Source organism: Oryx dammah, unplaced genomic scaffold (assembly GCF_014754425.2).
Source record: "Oryx dammah isolate SB20612 unplaced genomic scaffold, SCBI_Odam_1.1 HiC_scaffold_2, whole genome shotgun sequence".
NCBI classification, from domain to species: Eukaryota; Metazoa; Chordata; class Mammalia; order Artiodactyla; family Bovidae; genus Oryx; species Oryx dammah.
Window position 1 is genome coordinate 185,996,786 of NW_024070186.1, and position 15,859 is coordinate 186,012,644.

The following is a 15,859-nucleotide window of genomic DNA, read 5'->3' on the forward strand; positions in this document are numbered from 1 at the left end:
ATGCCAAAGAATTGATGCTTTTGAACTGTGGTGTTGGAGAAGACTCTTTGAGAGTCTCTTGGATTGCAAGGAGATCAAACCAGTCAATCCTAAAGGAAATCAGTCCTGAATATTCATTGGAAGGACTGGTGCTGAAGTTGAAACTCCAATACTTTGGCTACCTGATGCAAAGAACTGACTCATTGGAAAAAACCTTGATGCTGGGATGCAAGAGGAGAAGGGGACAACAGAGGAAGAGATGGTTGGATGGCATCACTGACACAATGGACATGAGTTTGAGTAGGCTCTGGGAGTTGGTGATGGACAGGGAAGCCTGGCTTGCTGAAGTCCATGGGGTTGCAAAGAGTTGGACACGACTGAGCAACTGAAATGAATTTAAACAGGAAGCTTGTTTTTTCACTTTATTTTTCTCTCATGTAAAGAAATCTTTATTTTGGGGGGCTCCAAAATCACTGCAGATGGTGATTGCAGCCATGAAATTAAAAGATGCTTACTCCTTGGAAGGAAAGTTATGACCAACCTAGATAGCATATTGAAAAGCAGAGATATTACTTTGCCAACAAAGGTTCGTCTAGTTGAGGCTATGGTTTTTCCAGTGGTCATGTATGGATGTGAGAGTTGGACTGGGAAGAAAGCTGAGCACCGAAGAATTGATGCTTTTGAACTGTGGTGTTGGAGAAGACTCTTGAGAGTCCCTTGGACTGCAAGGAGATCCAACCAGTCCATCCTAAAAGAGATCAGTCCTGGGTGTTCTTTGGAAGGACTGATATTGAGGCTGAAACTCCAGTACTTTGGCCACCTCATGCGAAGAGTTGACTCATTGGAAAATACCCTGATGCTGGGAGGGATTGGGGGCAGGAGGAGAAGGGGATGACAGAGGATGAGATGGCTGGATGGCATCACCGACTGGATGCACATGAGTTTGGGTGAACTCCGGGAGTTGGTGATGGACAGAGAGGCCTGGTGTGCTGTGATTCATGGGGTCCCAAAGAGTCAGACACGACTGAGCAACTGATCTGAACTGAACTGAAAGAAATCTTTAAGTAGGCAACCTGGGGTTAGGATGATGCCTTAACTAGAAGCTTGGGTACCATTATTTCTTGCCACAGTACCCTCAAAGTCACCTTCTAATTTAAAATGGTTGCTGCAGCTCCAGCCATCACATCCATGTTCCCAGCAGCAGAGAAAGGGGCAAGGACCAAAAGGTACCTCTCCAACTTGAATGGGCCTCTTTAAAGAATATTTTCTGTCTTCAAGGGAGACTGGAAAATGTGGTTTCCTAGCTGGGCACCTTGTTCTATACAGTAATCCTGAGGTTCTATTATTGAAGAAGAAGGGAAGTTGAGGAGGCAGCTGGCAGTCTCTAATACATCCTCTCACTGCCTGCAGGGGCAGAAAGATAGATTCCCACAGACCCAAATCCCAATTGGCTGTTTTGTAATAGCCGTTAATGGTACTGACTAAACTGTCTGTATCATTGCACTTTTATGAGTCTGCTGAAGGATGCCCCCAGGCCACTGTGTCTTTGTTACAGTTAATAGTAGCTGAGTATAAGAGAGTAGCAGTGCTGTGTCCTGGGCAGATGGACAGTCACTTCCCAGACTCTGGCATCCAATGCCTGAGATGATTGGATAAGACCATGCTCATGTCTTTTTAAATTTTTAAAATTTATTTTCTTGTTGAAGTATAACTGATTTTCAATGTTGTGTTAATTTCTGCTTTACAGAAAACTGAGTCAGTTATACACGTATATACATTCTTTTTTATATTCTTTTCCATTATGGTTTATCCCAGGATATTGAGTATGGTTCCCAGGCCTATACAGTAGGACCTTGCTGTTTCTCCATCCTGTATATAATAGTTTGTATCTGCTAATCTCAAACTCCCAATCCATCCCTCCCCCAGCCCCTCCACGCATCCACAATCCCAAGTCTGTTCTCTGTTAAGGCAAAAGTGTTCCATAACTGGAATATCAGGAATCAAGAAGGGTCCTTGGGAAAACTGATGAAGCCACTGAATATTTTGTAAAGCTTATTCGTTATGATCCTGTTGTAAAATAAGGAAGATGCCTATTGTAATATCATACCATTTTTTGTTAGAAAGGTCACACCAAAGAAATCTGCAACCAGCATTTGATTGGTTCCCAATGTTTAATGTTCCCAAAGACTCTTCTCTAGTCCTGATATTCCAGTTATGAAACACTTTTTAAAAAAAAATTTTAGTAGCAGGAGACTTATTTTAGAACAGTTTTAGATTTACATAAAAATGAAACAGATAGTACAGAATTCTCATAATATACCCCCAAACACACAGTTTCCCCTATTCTTAACACCTTACATTATTATGATGTATTTGTTATAATTAATGAATCGATATTGATAATTATTCACTGCAGTCCATAATTTATTCAGATTTCCTTAATTCCTTTTCTTACCCAATGTCTTTTTTATTGTTCTAGGAGCCCATCCAGGACATCGCATGATGTTAGTTTCCACGTCTCCTCAGTACCTCTTGACTGTGACAGTTTCTCAGACAATCGTTGTTTTGGATGACCTCGATAGTTTCTGAGGAAGGCTGGACTGGTATTTTTCAGATGCTCCTTCAGTGCAATTCGTCTAAAGGTTTTTTTAAAAAATAATGGTTTGCCTGTGGTTGTGGGTTTTTTGGGTGAAGACCACAGAGGTAAAGTGCCCTTCCCATTATATGGTCCGCAGGATCTGTTCTGTTCACGTTGACCTTGATCGTGGGGCTACAGCAGCCAGTTTCCTCCGCTGTGAAATTTCTCTCCCCGCTCTGCTTTCCAAACTGTATTTTTTGGAAGGATGTCACAAGTATATGGAGTGGGGAGTTAGGCTCCCTCTTCTTAGACTGAAGAATCTCCATAATTTATTTGGAATTCTTCTGTACCTGAGATTTGCCTCTTCCCATGGAGAAATTTTAAAACTATGAGTCTGTGATCATTTCTTCTTTTCACTGCTAGACCTAAAATAAACCTGTTTCATTTTTTGAAAGCAAAAACTTAAGAATGCACATTTTGACTTGGCCCATCATTAAATATGTAGAAATGTCTTTTGAAAAAAAAATGATGTTTTATTTTCTTCTTGTGTGAGTCATCCTGTTAAATAAACTATGAACTGTCAAGGTGTTCTTCTCTTCAAAAGTGACATGTGACAAGGATAACTTTGATCTCTCAGCTGTCACGTGCATCTTCATGACAAGACGTGCTTCTGACACCCTCTTCTGTCAACCAGCATACAGCTCACCTTCTTACCAGCACTGGGAGCTGTGATGGGGAGCCATCAGGAGGTTCCCCAGTGGAGTTACATAAGTGCAGGACTGGCAGTCACATTAAAGGGCACCCATTCTGCTTGAACTTCTCCAGCAACACAACTTGCTCCCTCCTGAGACCTGATCCCAGCTTTGGGTGGACGGCTCTGTTAAAAGGCCGATTCTTACCATGAGCTCAAAGCTGTAGCCTGGCTTCCATCCATTTGGCCCCATTCTGAATCTCCGGGTCATAAAAAGGAACAAATCCAAACCATCTCCCATGGGTGTTCGCCTCCTCCCGCCCCCATAGCACTGAGTCTTCAGAGAAATGACCATCTCCTCCAAGTTCAACATACTTGGTTTCTTCCTTAATAAGACATGCTGTTCAGGCTCTATACTCTCCCAGCTTCCCTCCTTTCAGGGGACTCCAAGGTGGCAGGACCACCATTCCTCCTGGATTTTCCTAAGATCCCATTGACTTCTTCTGGAGACTGCTGACCCCTACCAAGGCAGCTACTTTCTAAAGCCCGTTTCGTTTTATACTTGATGCTTGCTAAGCTGTATCTCCCCAAGCACGCATTAGTCCAGCTGGCTTTTTAGACCAAAGTACAGGAATGTCAACTTATCCCATTATATTTCATTGTGTCGTGACCCCATTGTGTGTGATATCCATGAAGCTATAGTTACCCATATGCAAGGAAAAGGTAGGGAAGTATGTTTGTAAGTGCAATGAACAGCAGCTTGGGGGAATGGATCCATGTATATGTCAGGCTGAGTCCCGTCACTGTTCACCTGAAAATGTCACAACATGGCTTGTTAATCAGTTATACCCCAATTTGAAATTAAATATTTTTTTAAAAAACAGTAGTTTGAGGGGGCCTCTCTGGATGGTGACATTCTTTTTTTTTTAATTTAGTTTATTGGTGTATAGTTGATCTACAATGTTGTGTTAATTTCTACTGTACAGCAAAGTGACTCAGTTATATATATATACACTTTCTCATATGTTTCCACTAAGGCTTATCATAAGATATGGAATATAGTTTCCTGTGCTATACAGTAGGACCTTGTTGGTTATCCAGTTTAACAGTGTGTACATGTTGATCGCAAACTCCCTAACTATTCATTTCCACATTGGAATGTGAAGTCAAGTGGGCCTTAGAAAGCATGACTATGAACAAAGCTAGTGGAGGTGATGGAATTCCAGTGGAGCTGTTTCAAATCCTGAAAGATGATGCTGTCAAAGTGCTGCACTCAACATGCCAGCAAATTTGGAAAACTCAGCAGTGGCCACAGGACTGGAAAAGGTCAGTTTTCATTCCAATTCCAAATAAAGGAAATGTAAAAGAATGCTCAAACTACCGCACAATTGCACTCATCTCACATGCTAGTAAAGTAATGCTCAAAATTCTCCAAGCCAGGCTTCAGCAATACGTGAACCATGAACTCCCTGATGTTCAAGCTGGTTTTAGAAAAGACAGAGGAACCAGAGATCAAATTGCCAACATCTGCTGGATCATGGAAAAAGCAAGAGAGTTCCAGAAAAACATCTACTTCTGCTTTATTGACTAGGCCAAAGCCTTTGACTGTGTGGATCACAATAAACTGGAAAATTCTGAAAGAGATGGGAATACCAGACCACCTAACCTGCCTCTTGAGAAATCTGTATGCAGGTCAGGAAGCAAAAGTTAGAACTGGACAGGGAACAACAGACTGGTTCCAAATAGGAAAAGGAGTACGGCAAGGCTGTATATTGTCACCCTGCTTATTTAACTTATATGCAGAGTACATCATGAGAAATGCTGGACTGGAAGAAGCACAAGCTGGAATCAATATTGCTGGGAGAAATATCAATAACCCCAGATATGCAGATGACATCACCCTTATGGCAGAAAGTGAAAAGGAACTAAAAAGCCTCTTGATGAAAGTGAAAGAGGAGAGTGAAAAAGTTGGCTTAAAGCTCAACATTCAGAAAACGAAGATCATGGTATCCGGTCCCATCACTTCATGGGAAATAGATGGGGAAACAGTGGAAACAGTATCAGACTTTATTTTTGGGGGCTCCAAAATCACTGCAGATGGTGACTGCAGCCATGAAATTAAAAGACGCTTACTCCTTGGAAGAAAAGTTATGACCAACCTAGATAGCATATTCAAAAGCAGAGACATTACTTTGCTGACTAAGGTCCGTCTAGTCAAGGCTCTGGTTTTTCCAGTAGTCATGTATGGATGTGAGAGTTGGACTGTGAAGAAGGCTGAGCGCCGAAGAATTGATGCGTTTGAACTGTGGTGTTGGAGAAGACCCTTGAGAGTCCCTTGGACTGCAAGGAGATCCAACCAGTCCATTCTGAAGGAGATCAACCCTAGGATTTCTTTGGAAGGAATGATGCTAAAGCTGAAGCTCCAGTACTTTGGCCACCTCACGTGAAGAGTTGACTCATTGGAAAAGACTCTGATGCTGGGAGGGATTGGGGGCAGGAGGAGAAGGGGACGACCGAGGAAGAGATGGCTGGATGGCATCACGGACTCGATGGACGTGAGTCTGAGTGAACTCTGGGAGATGGTAATGGACAGGGAGGCCTGGCGTGCTGCGATTCATGGGGTTGCAAAGAGTCGGACACGACTGAGCGACTGAACTGAACGGATTCCTTTCCCCCACCCTTCCCCCGCTCGCAACGGTACGTTGGTTCTCCAAGTCTTCGAGTCTGTTTCTGTTTTGTAAATAAGTCTATTTGTATCATTCCTCCTCTTCTCTTCTCAGAGGCTTTCATGTTAGAAGAGAGGCCTTGGAGCAAAGCTGCTGGGCAGGTAGTGTTTCCTAATGGTTAGGAACAAGTGCTTTTGAGTGAATTTGAATTGCAAACCTGCTCCTTTTAGACTCCGTGACTTTGGGACACGCTTGGACCTCTCTGAGTCTGAGTGTCCCCGCCTGTAAAGGGAAAACAATAGTCCTGGCCAGGAGGTCCCTGGGCCAATCAAGAGAGAGGGTGCTTGTAAGTCTTTGCTGTATGATGCAGGGAACCCAAAGCTGGTGCTCTGTGACAACCTAGAGAGGTGGGTGGGATGGGGAGGGAGGTTCAAGAGGGAGCAGACATATGTATACCTGTGGCTGATTGACGTGTGGCAGAAGCCATCACAATATTGTAAAGTAATTATTCTCCAATTAAAAATTAAAGTTAAGAAAAAGAAAAAAAAAGCCTTTGCCTACAGCCTGCACACAGCACGTGCTTAAATAAAGGTGGCCATTATAGTTACGGTGACGATGACATCTTCCATGCCCCACTCACAGGCACATGGCTGGCCCTGTCCTGTCAGCAAAGCCCACCCTCTCCCCGACCCTCACCCCAGAATCAGCAGTTCACTAGACTGATGAGGAAACCAGCCCCGCAACGATGACAATCCAGGGAAAGCAGTAGAAACAAGCAAACAAAAAATGGCAAAACTAAAAAACAAGCACGCTTTGTGCTTGATGAGAGACTCGCCCACTCTCACCTCTGCTCAATCTAGCTACTGGCGGGAGACCTCCTCACCCTTCTCGATAATTCTTTTGGGGAGACCTCCTCACCCTTCTCGATAATTCTTTTGGGGAGACCTCCTCATCCTTCTCAATAATTCTTTTGGGGATAAGAAAGGTTTTTTAGCAGTAAACTTAAAACGAAACCCCAGAACTTCAGCCCCGAACAAAACCAAAGAGCAGCAACGATAACAAGCTTCCCACCACAACGACCGGAAGTGCTGACTACTTCCTGCACGGAAATGGCAGCTTCCTTCCGCTGAGAGGGCATCGAGCACGTCTGTCCCACAGCTGGCAAGGGCTGGGCCTTGTCTGATGCCTTCAGGAGACTGCCACATGCACCGGGAGAGCCACAAGGACCTGAGATTCCCTTCAGGGTCACTGTCAGGGTCAGGGTCAGGCTGGGCACCACCTGAGGGCGGGGTGTTCGGGAAGCGGAAGCTTTTGGCCTTTTCTCACCCAGGCTTGTTCAGAAAACCAATTTCCTCTGCTCCCTGCCTGTTTCCAGCCTAGCGCTGTGCTGGTTACTGATGAGACCCTCGTGGAAAATACTCCAGAGAGAAATGCAGGTTCGCTCCAGGGGCTGCAGCAACAATTCCATCCTTGAAACGAATTCTAGAAACAGTCCCAAGACAGATTAAGAATCTCACTTATTTGGGCAAATTCATGGTAGATTAGGATTGGGCTTCTGGGGGCCACGAGACCCTGAATTGTAATAGAGTGGAAAGGAGATACATTCTCAGTGCACATGGGAACCAGAACATTTTTCCAGTTTCCACCTTGGTGCTAGACAGGGGACATGCTTCACAGAACATCCAAGAAGTGGGTATAAGTATCAGAGTGGTGGGGCGTATGTCCAAGGGGGTCTCAGGGGCCACTCTGCAGCCATGCAGCTAAATAGCCTTCATTTTCTAAGCTTCACTCATAAGAGCAAATGTCCAGGCAAACAGACTCAAGTATGCGGAATTCTGAATTAGAGAGGTTGGGATGGAATGATGCGGAGAAACCTGGAGATGTGAATTTGGGCACCCAAACCTTGGTCTGGTGACTTGGGCCAGCACGGGGAAGTTGCATTTTCTCCTTTGTGTGTTTTTTAGGGCAAAAAATCTGGCAAGAAAGTTTTGAGCAGAGCAGCCTGTACATTTAATAAAAGCCTGGACATTTGTTACAACATTGCTTCTGTTTTAATCTTTTGGTTGTTGGGCCAGGAGGCATGTGGGATCCTGACTCCCCAGCCAGGGATCAAACTGACACCCTCTGCGTTGGAAAGCGAAGTCTTAACCACTGGTCCACCAGGGACGTTTTCCCTGTGCTGTTATTACTAGTTATTGTTATTGATCTCTCACTGTGTCTAATGTATGAACTTTGTCACAGGTATGTATGGATAGGGAAAATATAGTCTAACACGGGGCTTGGTGCTATTGGGGTTTCAGTCTGTGGCCCATGGAACGTGGCCTCCCAGCCAAGAAAGTGAACCACTTCACCAAGTAGCAGAGATGAGTTCTGTCTGTGATAAAGTTGCCACCAAGGGAATACTGGTTGCTTCTCTCTCAGAGACAACCAGCAGTATGAAAGCTCCAAGGGGGCCCTGACTTAAGGTACCAGGCAGATGTTAAAGGGGAATGAATCTTGTTTTTGCTTCCCAGGTGGCTCAGTGGTAAAGAATCTGCCTGTCAATGCAGGAGGTGCAACAGATGTGAGTTCGATCCCCGGGCTGGAAAGATCCCCTGGAGGAGGAAATGGCAATCTGCTCCAGTATTCTTGCAGGGAAAATTCCATGGACAGAGGAGCCTGGTGGGCTACGGTCCATGGGGTTGCAAAAAGTTGTACACGACTGAGCATACACACACACATCTCTCTCATACCTGATGTTGTTTTCAGAACAGTGCAAAGTGGTTAGTGAGACTCAGACTTTGCTTGGTTCACTGTCAGAAAGAGTTTGCTGCCCTAGGATGAGCTGACTCTAGAGTTTATCAAGCTAATGCTGAGTAATTACCTGGACAGGTAGTGGACATCCAATGCGAGAGTGAATTAGATGGTATTTTGACCCTGGAGTAACAAGTCCAACCATTTTTTAAGGGCAATGCTGACTGGCAAGCCTGACAGCCTCCGGGGTCCTGGAACCGGCAGCAGCCTCAGTGATGCCTGTCTGGCTTTCTCATGTCCTCTTCTCGGCACTGTGCTTGGACGGGGCTGGGGGCCCGCATCAGTAGGCAGCAGATGAAGTGAAGTGAGAGCCACACCTGTAAGCTCCCTCCAGCAGCTGGAGCCTCTTTGGGAAAAGAACACTGGAATCTGCTATCATGCCAGGAACCCGTTTATGCCAATAGGCATAGACCCCATCTCCTGGCCGCCCCAGCTCCAGGAGTGGCGAGGCCCAATATCCTTTGTCTGTCTTTTTCTTTCAGATAGAAGCTTTAAAGGGTAAAGACCACGGCAGTCATCATTCATCCCGGTGCCTTCCACTTGCTCAGTATCTTTGAGCTGCCGTTTCTTCGTTTGCTCCCTCCTTCTCTTTCTTCCTTCCTCCTTCTGGTCCTCTCTCCCCCCCTCCCTGCTTCCCTCCCTTTCGTCTTCCCTCCCTCCAAGTAGTCTTAAAAAGGACACAGAATAGGTGTCCAAATATATTTGTTGAACTGAACCAGAGTTTGGCATCCAGAAAAGCTGACAAACCTAGACAACATGTTAGAAAGCAGAGCCGTCACCTTGCTGACAGAGGTCCATATAGTCAAAACTATGGTTTTCCCAGTAGTCATGTATGGATGTGAGAGCTGGACCATAAAGATGGCTGAGCACCAAAGAATTGATACTTTCGAATTGTGGTGCTGGAGAGGACTCTTGAGAGTTCCTCGGACAGCAAGGCAATCAAAGCAGTCAATCCTAAAGGAAATGAACCCTGAATATTCATTGGAAGGACTGATGCTGAAGCTCCAATATGTTGGCCACCTGTTGCGAAGAGCCGGATCTTTGGAAAAGACTCTGATGCTGGGAAGGATTGAGGGCAGGAGGAGAAGGGGACGACAGAGGATGAAACGGTTGGATGACATCACCGACTGGGTGGACATGAGTCTGAGCAAACTCCAGGAGATGGTAAAGGACAGGGAAGCCTGGCGTGCTGCAGTCCATGTGGTTGCAATGACTTGGACACGACTTAGCGACTGATCAACAACAATAACCAGTCCCTCTATGGAGCTCTCTGAAACTTACCTAAGTGAGAAAGCAGAGTGCTGAGAGGCTCAGGGATCTGTGTTCCGGATGAGAGGAAGGGGCAGCTGATAAGGAGCTGGTGATCAGCCAGCCCAGCTGCTCATGTGAAGCTCAAGTCAAAGCAGGAGGCTGACATGCTGGCAATAAGTGGGGATCCGGAACCTGAGTCTGGCCACCTGGCAGTTTCCAGACTCCCTGGACCACCTGGCTCCTCATGCAGACTCTGAGCTCCTCTCCAGTTCACACTGGGCTGCTGGCGCTCAGCCACTCTCAGAGCAGCCCTGGAAAGCGAAGTGGAAGGAGTAAAAAAATGCATGCAAATCAGGGACAACGGATCACTGGGCAGCCTTGGGGAGGTTGCCTGCTCTGCCCAGGCCTGACTTCTGTCCTTTGTGAAAAAGGGTTACTTTTCAGGATTAATGAAAAAAATAATCAGCTGAAAAAACATGGCTTAAGAAACCCAAGTCAAAGGGCTTGCAGTCCTGGCTTAATGTTGCTGGCTTCTGGCCCAAACTGAGGTTCTCTGTTCTTTCTGTCTCTTCTCCTTCTCTATCCCCCTGAATCAGTTTCCTAGTGGCTCAGATGGTAAGTTCAGTTCAGTCACTCAGTCGTGTCTGACTCTTTGTAGCGCCATGGACTGTAGCACGCCAGGCTTCCCTGTCCATCACCAACTCCCAGAGCAAACTCATGCCCATTGAATCAGTGATGCCATCCAACCATCTCATCCTCTGTCGTCCCCTTCTCCCACCTTCAATCTTTCCCAGCATCAGGGTCTTTTCAAATGAGTCAGTTCTTTGCATCAGGTGGCCAATGTATTGGAGTTTCAGCTTTAGCAGGGGTCCTTCCAATGAATATTCAGGACTGATTTCCTTTAGGAAGGACTGGCTGGATCTCCTTGCTGTCCAAGGGACTCTCAAGAGTCTTCTCCAACACAACAGTTCAAAAGCATCAATTCTTCAGATGGCAAAGACTCAGCCTAAATTGCAGGAGACCCAGGTTTAATTCCTAGATCAGGAAGTTCCCCTGGAAAAGAAAATGGCTACCCACTCCAGCATTCTTGCCTGGAGAATTCCATGGATATAGGAGTTTGGTATGCTACAGTCCATGGGGTTGAAAAGAGTCGGACATGACTAAGTGACTAACACACTTGAGAAATAACACATTTAAAGGCATCAGCTTTGATGGCTTGGGCCTGGATCAGGAATACCATCTCTGGTATTTTTTTTCCCCATATAAATTGAGGGGAAACAATGAAAGAGAAGGAATTGGCCACTAGACAGGAGAGTGGGCAGTGCCCATGTGAGAGGACTGTGTGGATGGACGGAGATGCACAAGGGTTGTCAGAATTTAAGCCTGATGCTTGCAGTCTGCAGCCACGTCATCACGCAGAGATGTGGGTCTCTGGAACTTCTGCTTTCCACCAAAGCACTGAGACCTAAGGCTCCCCTGGGACCCTGCTTGTCTTTTCTCTCCTCCTCCTTTGGCTATGGTCAATTCCTCTTCTCTGCCTTGGCCACTGGCCAGCCACCCCAAGCCTTCAGGTCCATGGGGATGCTGTGGGGTGAAGAGGATGTTGATTGGACACTGGCCTCAGGCTCCGCCCTTTGGGAGGAGCCAGTGCTGATATGAATGGACAGCTGGACCCTGGAACTGAGGCACAGAGCCAGGATTTGGAGGACACATACTGGTGCCAGGAAGCTAAGAGCCTCCCACAGTCCTAAACCAGCACCCTCATTCCCCACCCCCATGTAAACAAGTAAATCCAAGCATCCTGCCTGCTATCCTGTGAACCCGAAGAAAAGCAGTCATTCTCAGGGCTTCCCTGGTGGTCCAGTGGCTAAGACTCCGAGCTCCCAATGCAGGGGACCCAGGTTCGATTCCTGGTCAGGGAATTAGGTCCCATGTGCCACAACTAAGAGTTCACATGCCGAAACTAAAGGTCCTGTGTGCTGCAACAAAGATTGAAGATCTCGCATGACACAGCTAAGATCTGGTGCAGCCAAAAAAACAAATACATTAAAAAAAAACAAAAAACGCAGGAATTCTCTCTGGAAAACTCCAGGGCACTTCCTGCTCTCCATAGGCTAGGGGTGCAGCCTTGGGGAGTACAAAGGAGCCCAACACACAGTGATCATGTCAGGGTGGGGGGCCTCCGACTCCACTGGGGAGTGAGTTTGGATGTTGGGAGGCACAGAACAGGTCTGTGCTCCTTTGGTCAGAGTCCATTTTGGTCCATTTCCTGGAGGATGAAGGATCCCACAAGGGCTCTTTGAGTACCTCATGAGGATTTAGGCTCAGCACCTCAGCTAATGGTAAAATGGAATATTTGCCCTTTTTGAGTTTCTGCCTTAAGGCCCATGGTGGGTAGGGGGAGACTGGCTCAGCCAGGGCAGGACCGACCACCCCTCTCCAAAGCGCCACCTTGACCCCACCTGGGGACCTGCTGATCCTTGGTTCTTTGGGCTTAATAGTTACCCTGAGATTCTGACAATTTAAGTTTTTAAAAGTTTTTTTATTATTTAAAAAACTTTATTTTTTGGCTATCCCTGCAGCATGTGGGATCTCAGCTCCCAACTAGGGACTGAACCCGTACCCCCTTCAGTGGAAGCACAGAGTCTTAACCACCAGACCCCCAGGGAAGTCCCCTGATAATGAGTTTGATGAATACCTCATCACCAAACAACAGAATTTCCCATCAGTGTGCTCATGGACCCTGATTCTCACACAGGTCCACAAAGGGCCACTGACAATCATGTCTGGGGGTCAGGGGACACCCAACAAGTTAGATCTTCTTGGCTTCCTGGAAGGGAAGGGCCTGGGGGCTGTCAGTGCCTAGGGGACTTCAGTCCATTTCCTTCCAGTCCCATTTCCAGGACAGAGGCCTCCCGTCTTTTCAGATTTCACTTTTCCACGAACAGAAGGGGCAGCTGCTCCACCGCAGGCTCCCTGGTCTCGAGAGACGGAGTGGCTAGAAGGGTCAGGTAGGTGAGGACAGCTGTGTGGCGGAGGAGGGTTGCCGCCACACAGCTGTCCTCACCTACCTGACCCTTCTAATCTGGAGTCAACAGGGAGTTAGCAAGCAGATGCCAAATGTCAAGTTCTGCCCTGCTTTGGGCGGAGACGAGTGCAAGGGCAGGCTGGCTGTGTCCCAGCACCACAGGGTGAACCATCTCTGCCTTTAATCAACCAGAAGGCCTCTGCCAAGTCCCAGGAACCGCCTCCTGGCCCGAGCTCTGGAAAAATGATACTGGTGAGTCTATTCGTAGAGCAGGAACAGAGAGGCAGATTAGAGAACGGATTTGAGAACACAGCAAGGGGAGGCGGGGGGTGGGGTACGAATTGAGACAGTGGCGTTGACATAATACATTATCATGTATAAAATAGACAGCTAGTTGTTGTTTAGTCGCTAAGTCGTGTCCGACTAGTTTGCAACCGCGCGGGAATGTAGCCTGCCGGGCTCCTCTGTCCACGGGATTTCTCAGGCAAGAATACTGGGAGTGGGTTGCTATTTCCTTCTCCAGGGGGTCTTCCACAACGCAGGGATGGAACCCATGTTTCCTTCATTGGCAGGTGGATTCCTAACCACTGAGCCACCAGAGAACCCCATGATAGCTAGTGGGAAGCTGGTATGTAACACAGGAGCTCAGCTCGGTGCTCTGGGATGACCTGGAAGGGATTGGGAGGAGGTGGAGGGGAGGCTCAGAGGGAGGGAATGTATGTAGACTTACGGCTAATTCACGTTGTTGTACACCAGAACCTAACATAACATTGTGAAGCGATTACCCTCCAATTAAAAAAGAGCGAACCAGGCTGAGATGGGAATTGCTCACATGTATTTATTTCACAAGTGGGGGGGAACTTTCACCAGTAAGATGCCACCAAATGAGACACTGTGAACCCCAAACTGGGCAGGGACAGAGTTTGGTTCCGGGCCGGGCTTGTCCGGACAGCATGAGGGAGACAGATGGGAGCCGGCGGAAGGGCAGCCTGCCATCTGGGGCGGCACACCGGGCAAGGCCCAGCCACATCCTCCCGGCCAATGACCGTGGCCACCCCCCGCCCCCACCTCCGGCAAGCTTCTTCGCATCCTTGACCTGATCCGGGTGGGCAATAAAGCGACAGGTCCAGGGCCACACCTCTACGTCTGTTCTACCATGCACTCAGACGCACACACTCGGACACACACACACACACACACACATGCACGCTCTAACGCGCCCCTCCACGCACACACCCTCATACGCATGCACACGCGTCCATATATTAACTCTGATTTATAAGTGCACCCTAACCAGAGGGCAATCGGAAAAATATGATTACTCTTCTGCGAGGACTCGGCTGCCTTCTCCCGTCAGACAGCAGAGTGCGGGGAGACACGAGATGAGCACCCTCCAGGGTCTTGGCTCCCCGTGCCGTGCTGATGGCAGTCCTTAAGTCCCAGGTGGAGGCTGTTTGCCGCCCCCGCGGCGGCAGTTCACGGCGTGTCTGGGGGATGCTCCGTCTCTGGGCAGGCAGGGCAGAACAGCCCGTTTCCAGCCGTGGCCCCCTCACAGCCGAGGCCGGCCGTGTGCTCTCTGGCTCCCTCTTGAGGACACAGGCGGAAGAGCTGGCACATAGGCACCTTAGTGCCCAGGTGACCAGGGACGCATCCTCCCAGGTCATCTCAGGGGTGAGAGTCCAGCGAAGTCCAAGGCCACCGGCTGGAAAGGTTTGGGGTGGTGATCTTGGGCTGTAAATGGGCATCTGGGCAGAGGCAACCTGGGGGAAACTGAGTCCCAGGGCCTTGCTGCCTTCTTGGAGGAGGAGGAGCTAGGATGTGGTCCAGCCCCCTCCCCTTTGTTGAAGGCTGGGGAGAAGCTGCTGTGAATGAGAAAAAGGAGGGGTCCCTGCCAGTCCCGTCCTGACGGCGGGTGGGAAGATGACCAAGAGGAGATGTGATGTGTCGCTCCTTGGTACCAGGTCCACATCCGGGCTGCAGAAGACTCGGCTTCTGGGTTCCCAGAGAAGGGTCAGGGGCCTTTCCCAGGGTGCATGAGCCTCGGGAAGCTGGATGCCTGATGAAGACGCAGAGTCTCCACCGGGAGCCCCGGGCTGCCCTGGAGAAGCCCCACTGAGCACCCCCCGGTGTCTCGCTGTTTCTCTCCCGGTGTGGCCGGTCCAGAGCATGGCAGGCCCTGTCCCGGGGGGCCCGGCTCTCCAGACTACTTGATGGAGTTCTTGATCGTCCACCTCTGCCCCGTGCAGCTGCGGAGCGTGAGGTCAATGCCCGCCAGGCCTCGGTTCTCCACCTCCAGGCAGCGCCCCGTGCCTCTGTTCATGATGGCGCCGTTCTGTGAGGATGCCAGGGTGAGAGGAGGAGAGAGAGACAGACAGACAGGGAGACAGAGAGACAGCGATGGAGAGACAGAGACAGGGCCAGAGAAAGATGGACGACAGAGACAGAGAGACAGAGAAAGACGGACATCAGAGACGGAGAAGAGAGAAGGACAGAGAGACAGAGAGATAGACAGACAGAGAGGGAGACAGAGAGACCGCGATGGAGAGACAGACAGGACCAGAGAAAGACGGACAACAGAGACAGAGAGAGATAGAGAGAAGGACAGAGAGACAGAGAGGTAGAGAGACAGAAATAGAGAAAGATACAGAGGATGAGAGCCAAAAAGAGGAGAGGGAGACAGAGAGCACGTGATGGAGAGACAGAGACAGGACCACAGAAAGACAGCAGAGACAGAGAGACAGAGATAAGGGCAGACAGAGAAAGAGAGAGACAGAGAGACAGAGAAAGATACAGAGAATGAGAAAGAGAGAGACAGAGATAGAGAGAGACACACAGAGACAGGGAGAGCCAGAGACAGGGGAAGGAGGGGGGAA

The 15,859-nt window shown here is 48.4% G+C and overlaps 1 protein-coding gene across 1 annotated transcript in view; it reads right to left on the reverse strand.

Annotated features, from left to right (window-relative positions):
* Positions 1-13,799: 13,799 nt before the first annotated feature.
* GALNT17 (polypeptide N-acetylgalactosaminyltransferase 17) overlaps positions 13,800-15,859 on the reverse strand; it is a 439,450-nt gene continuing 437,390 nt past the window's right edge. The window contains exon 11 of the mRNA XM_040260662.1: positions 13,800-15,318. Within this exon, the coding sequence (XP_040116596.1) occupies positions 15,190-15,318 (129 nt within the window). The 3' untranslated portion in view covers positions 13,800-15,189. The remainder of the gene's footprint in view (positions 15,319-15,859) is intronic.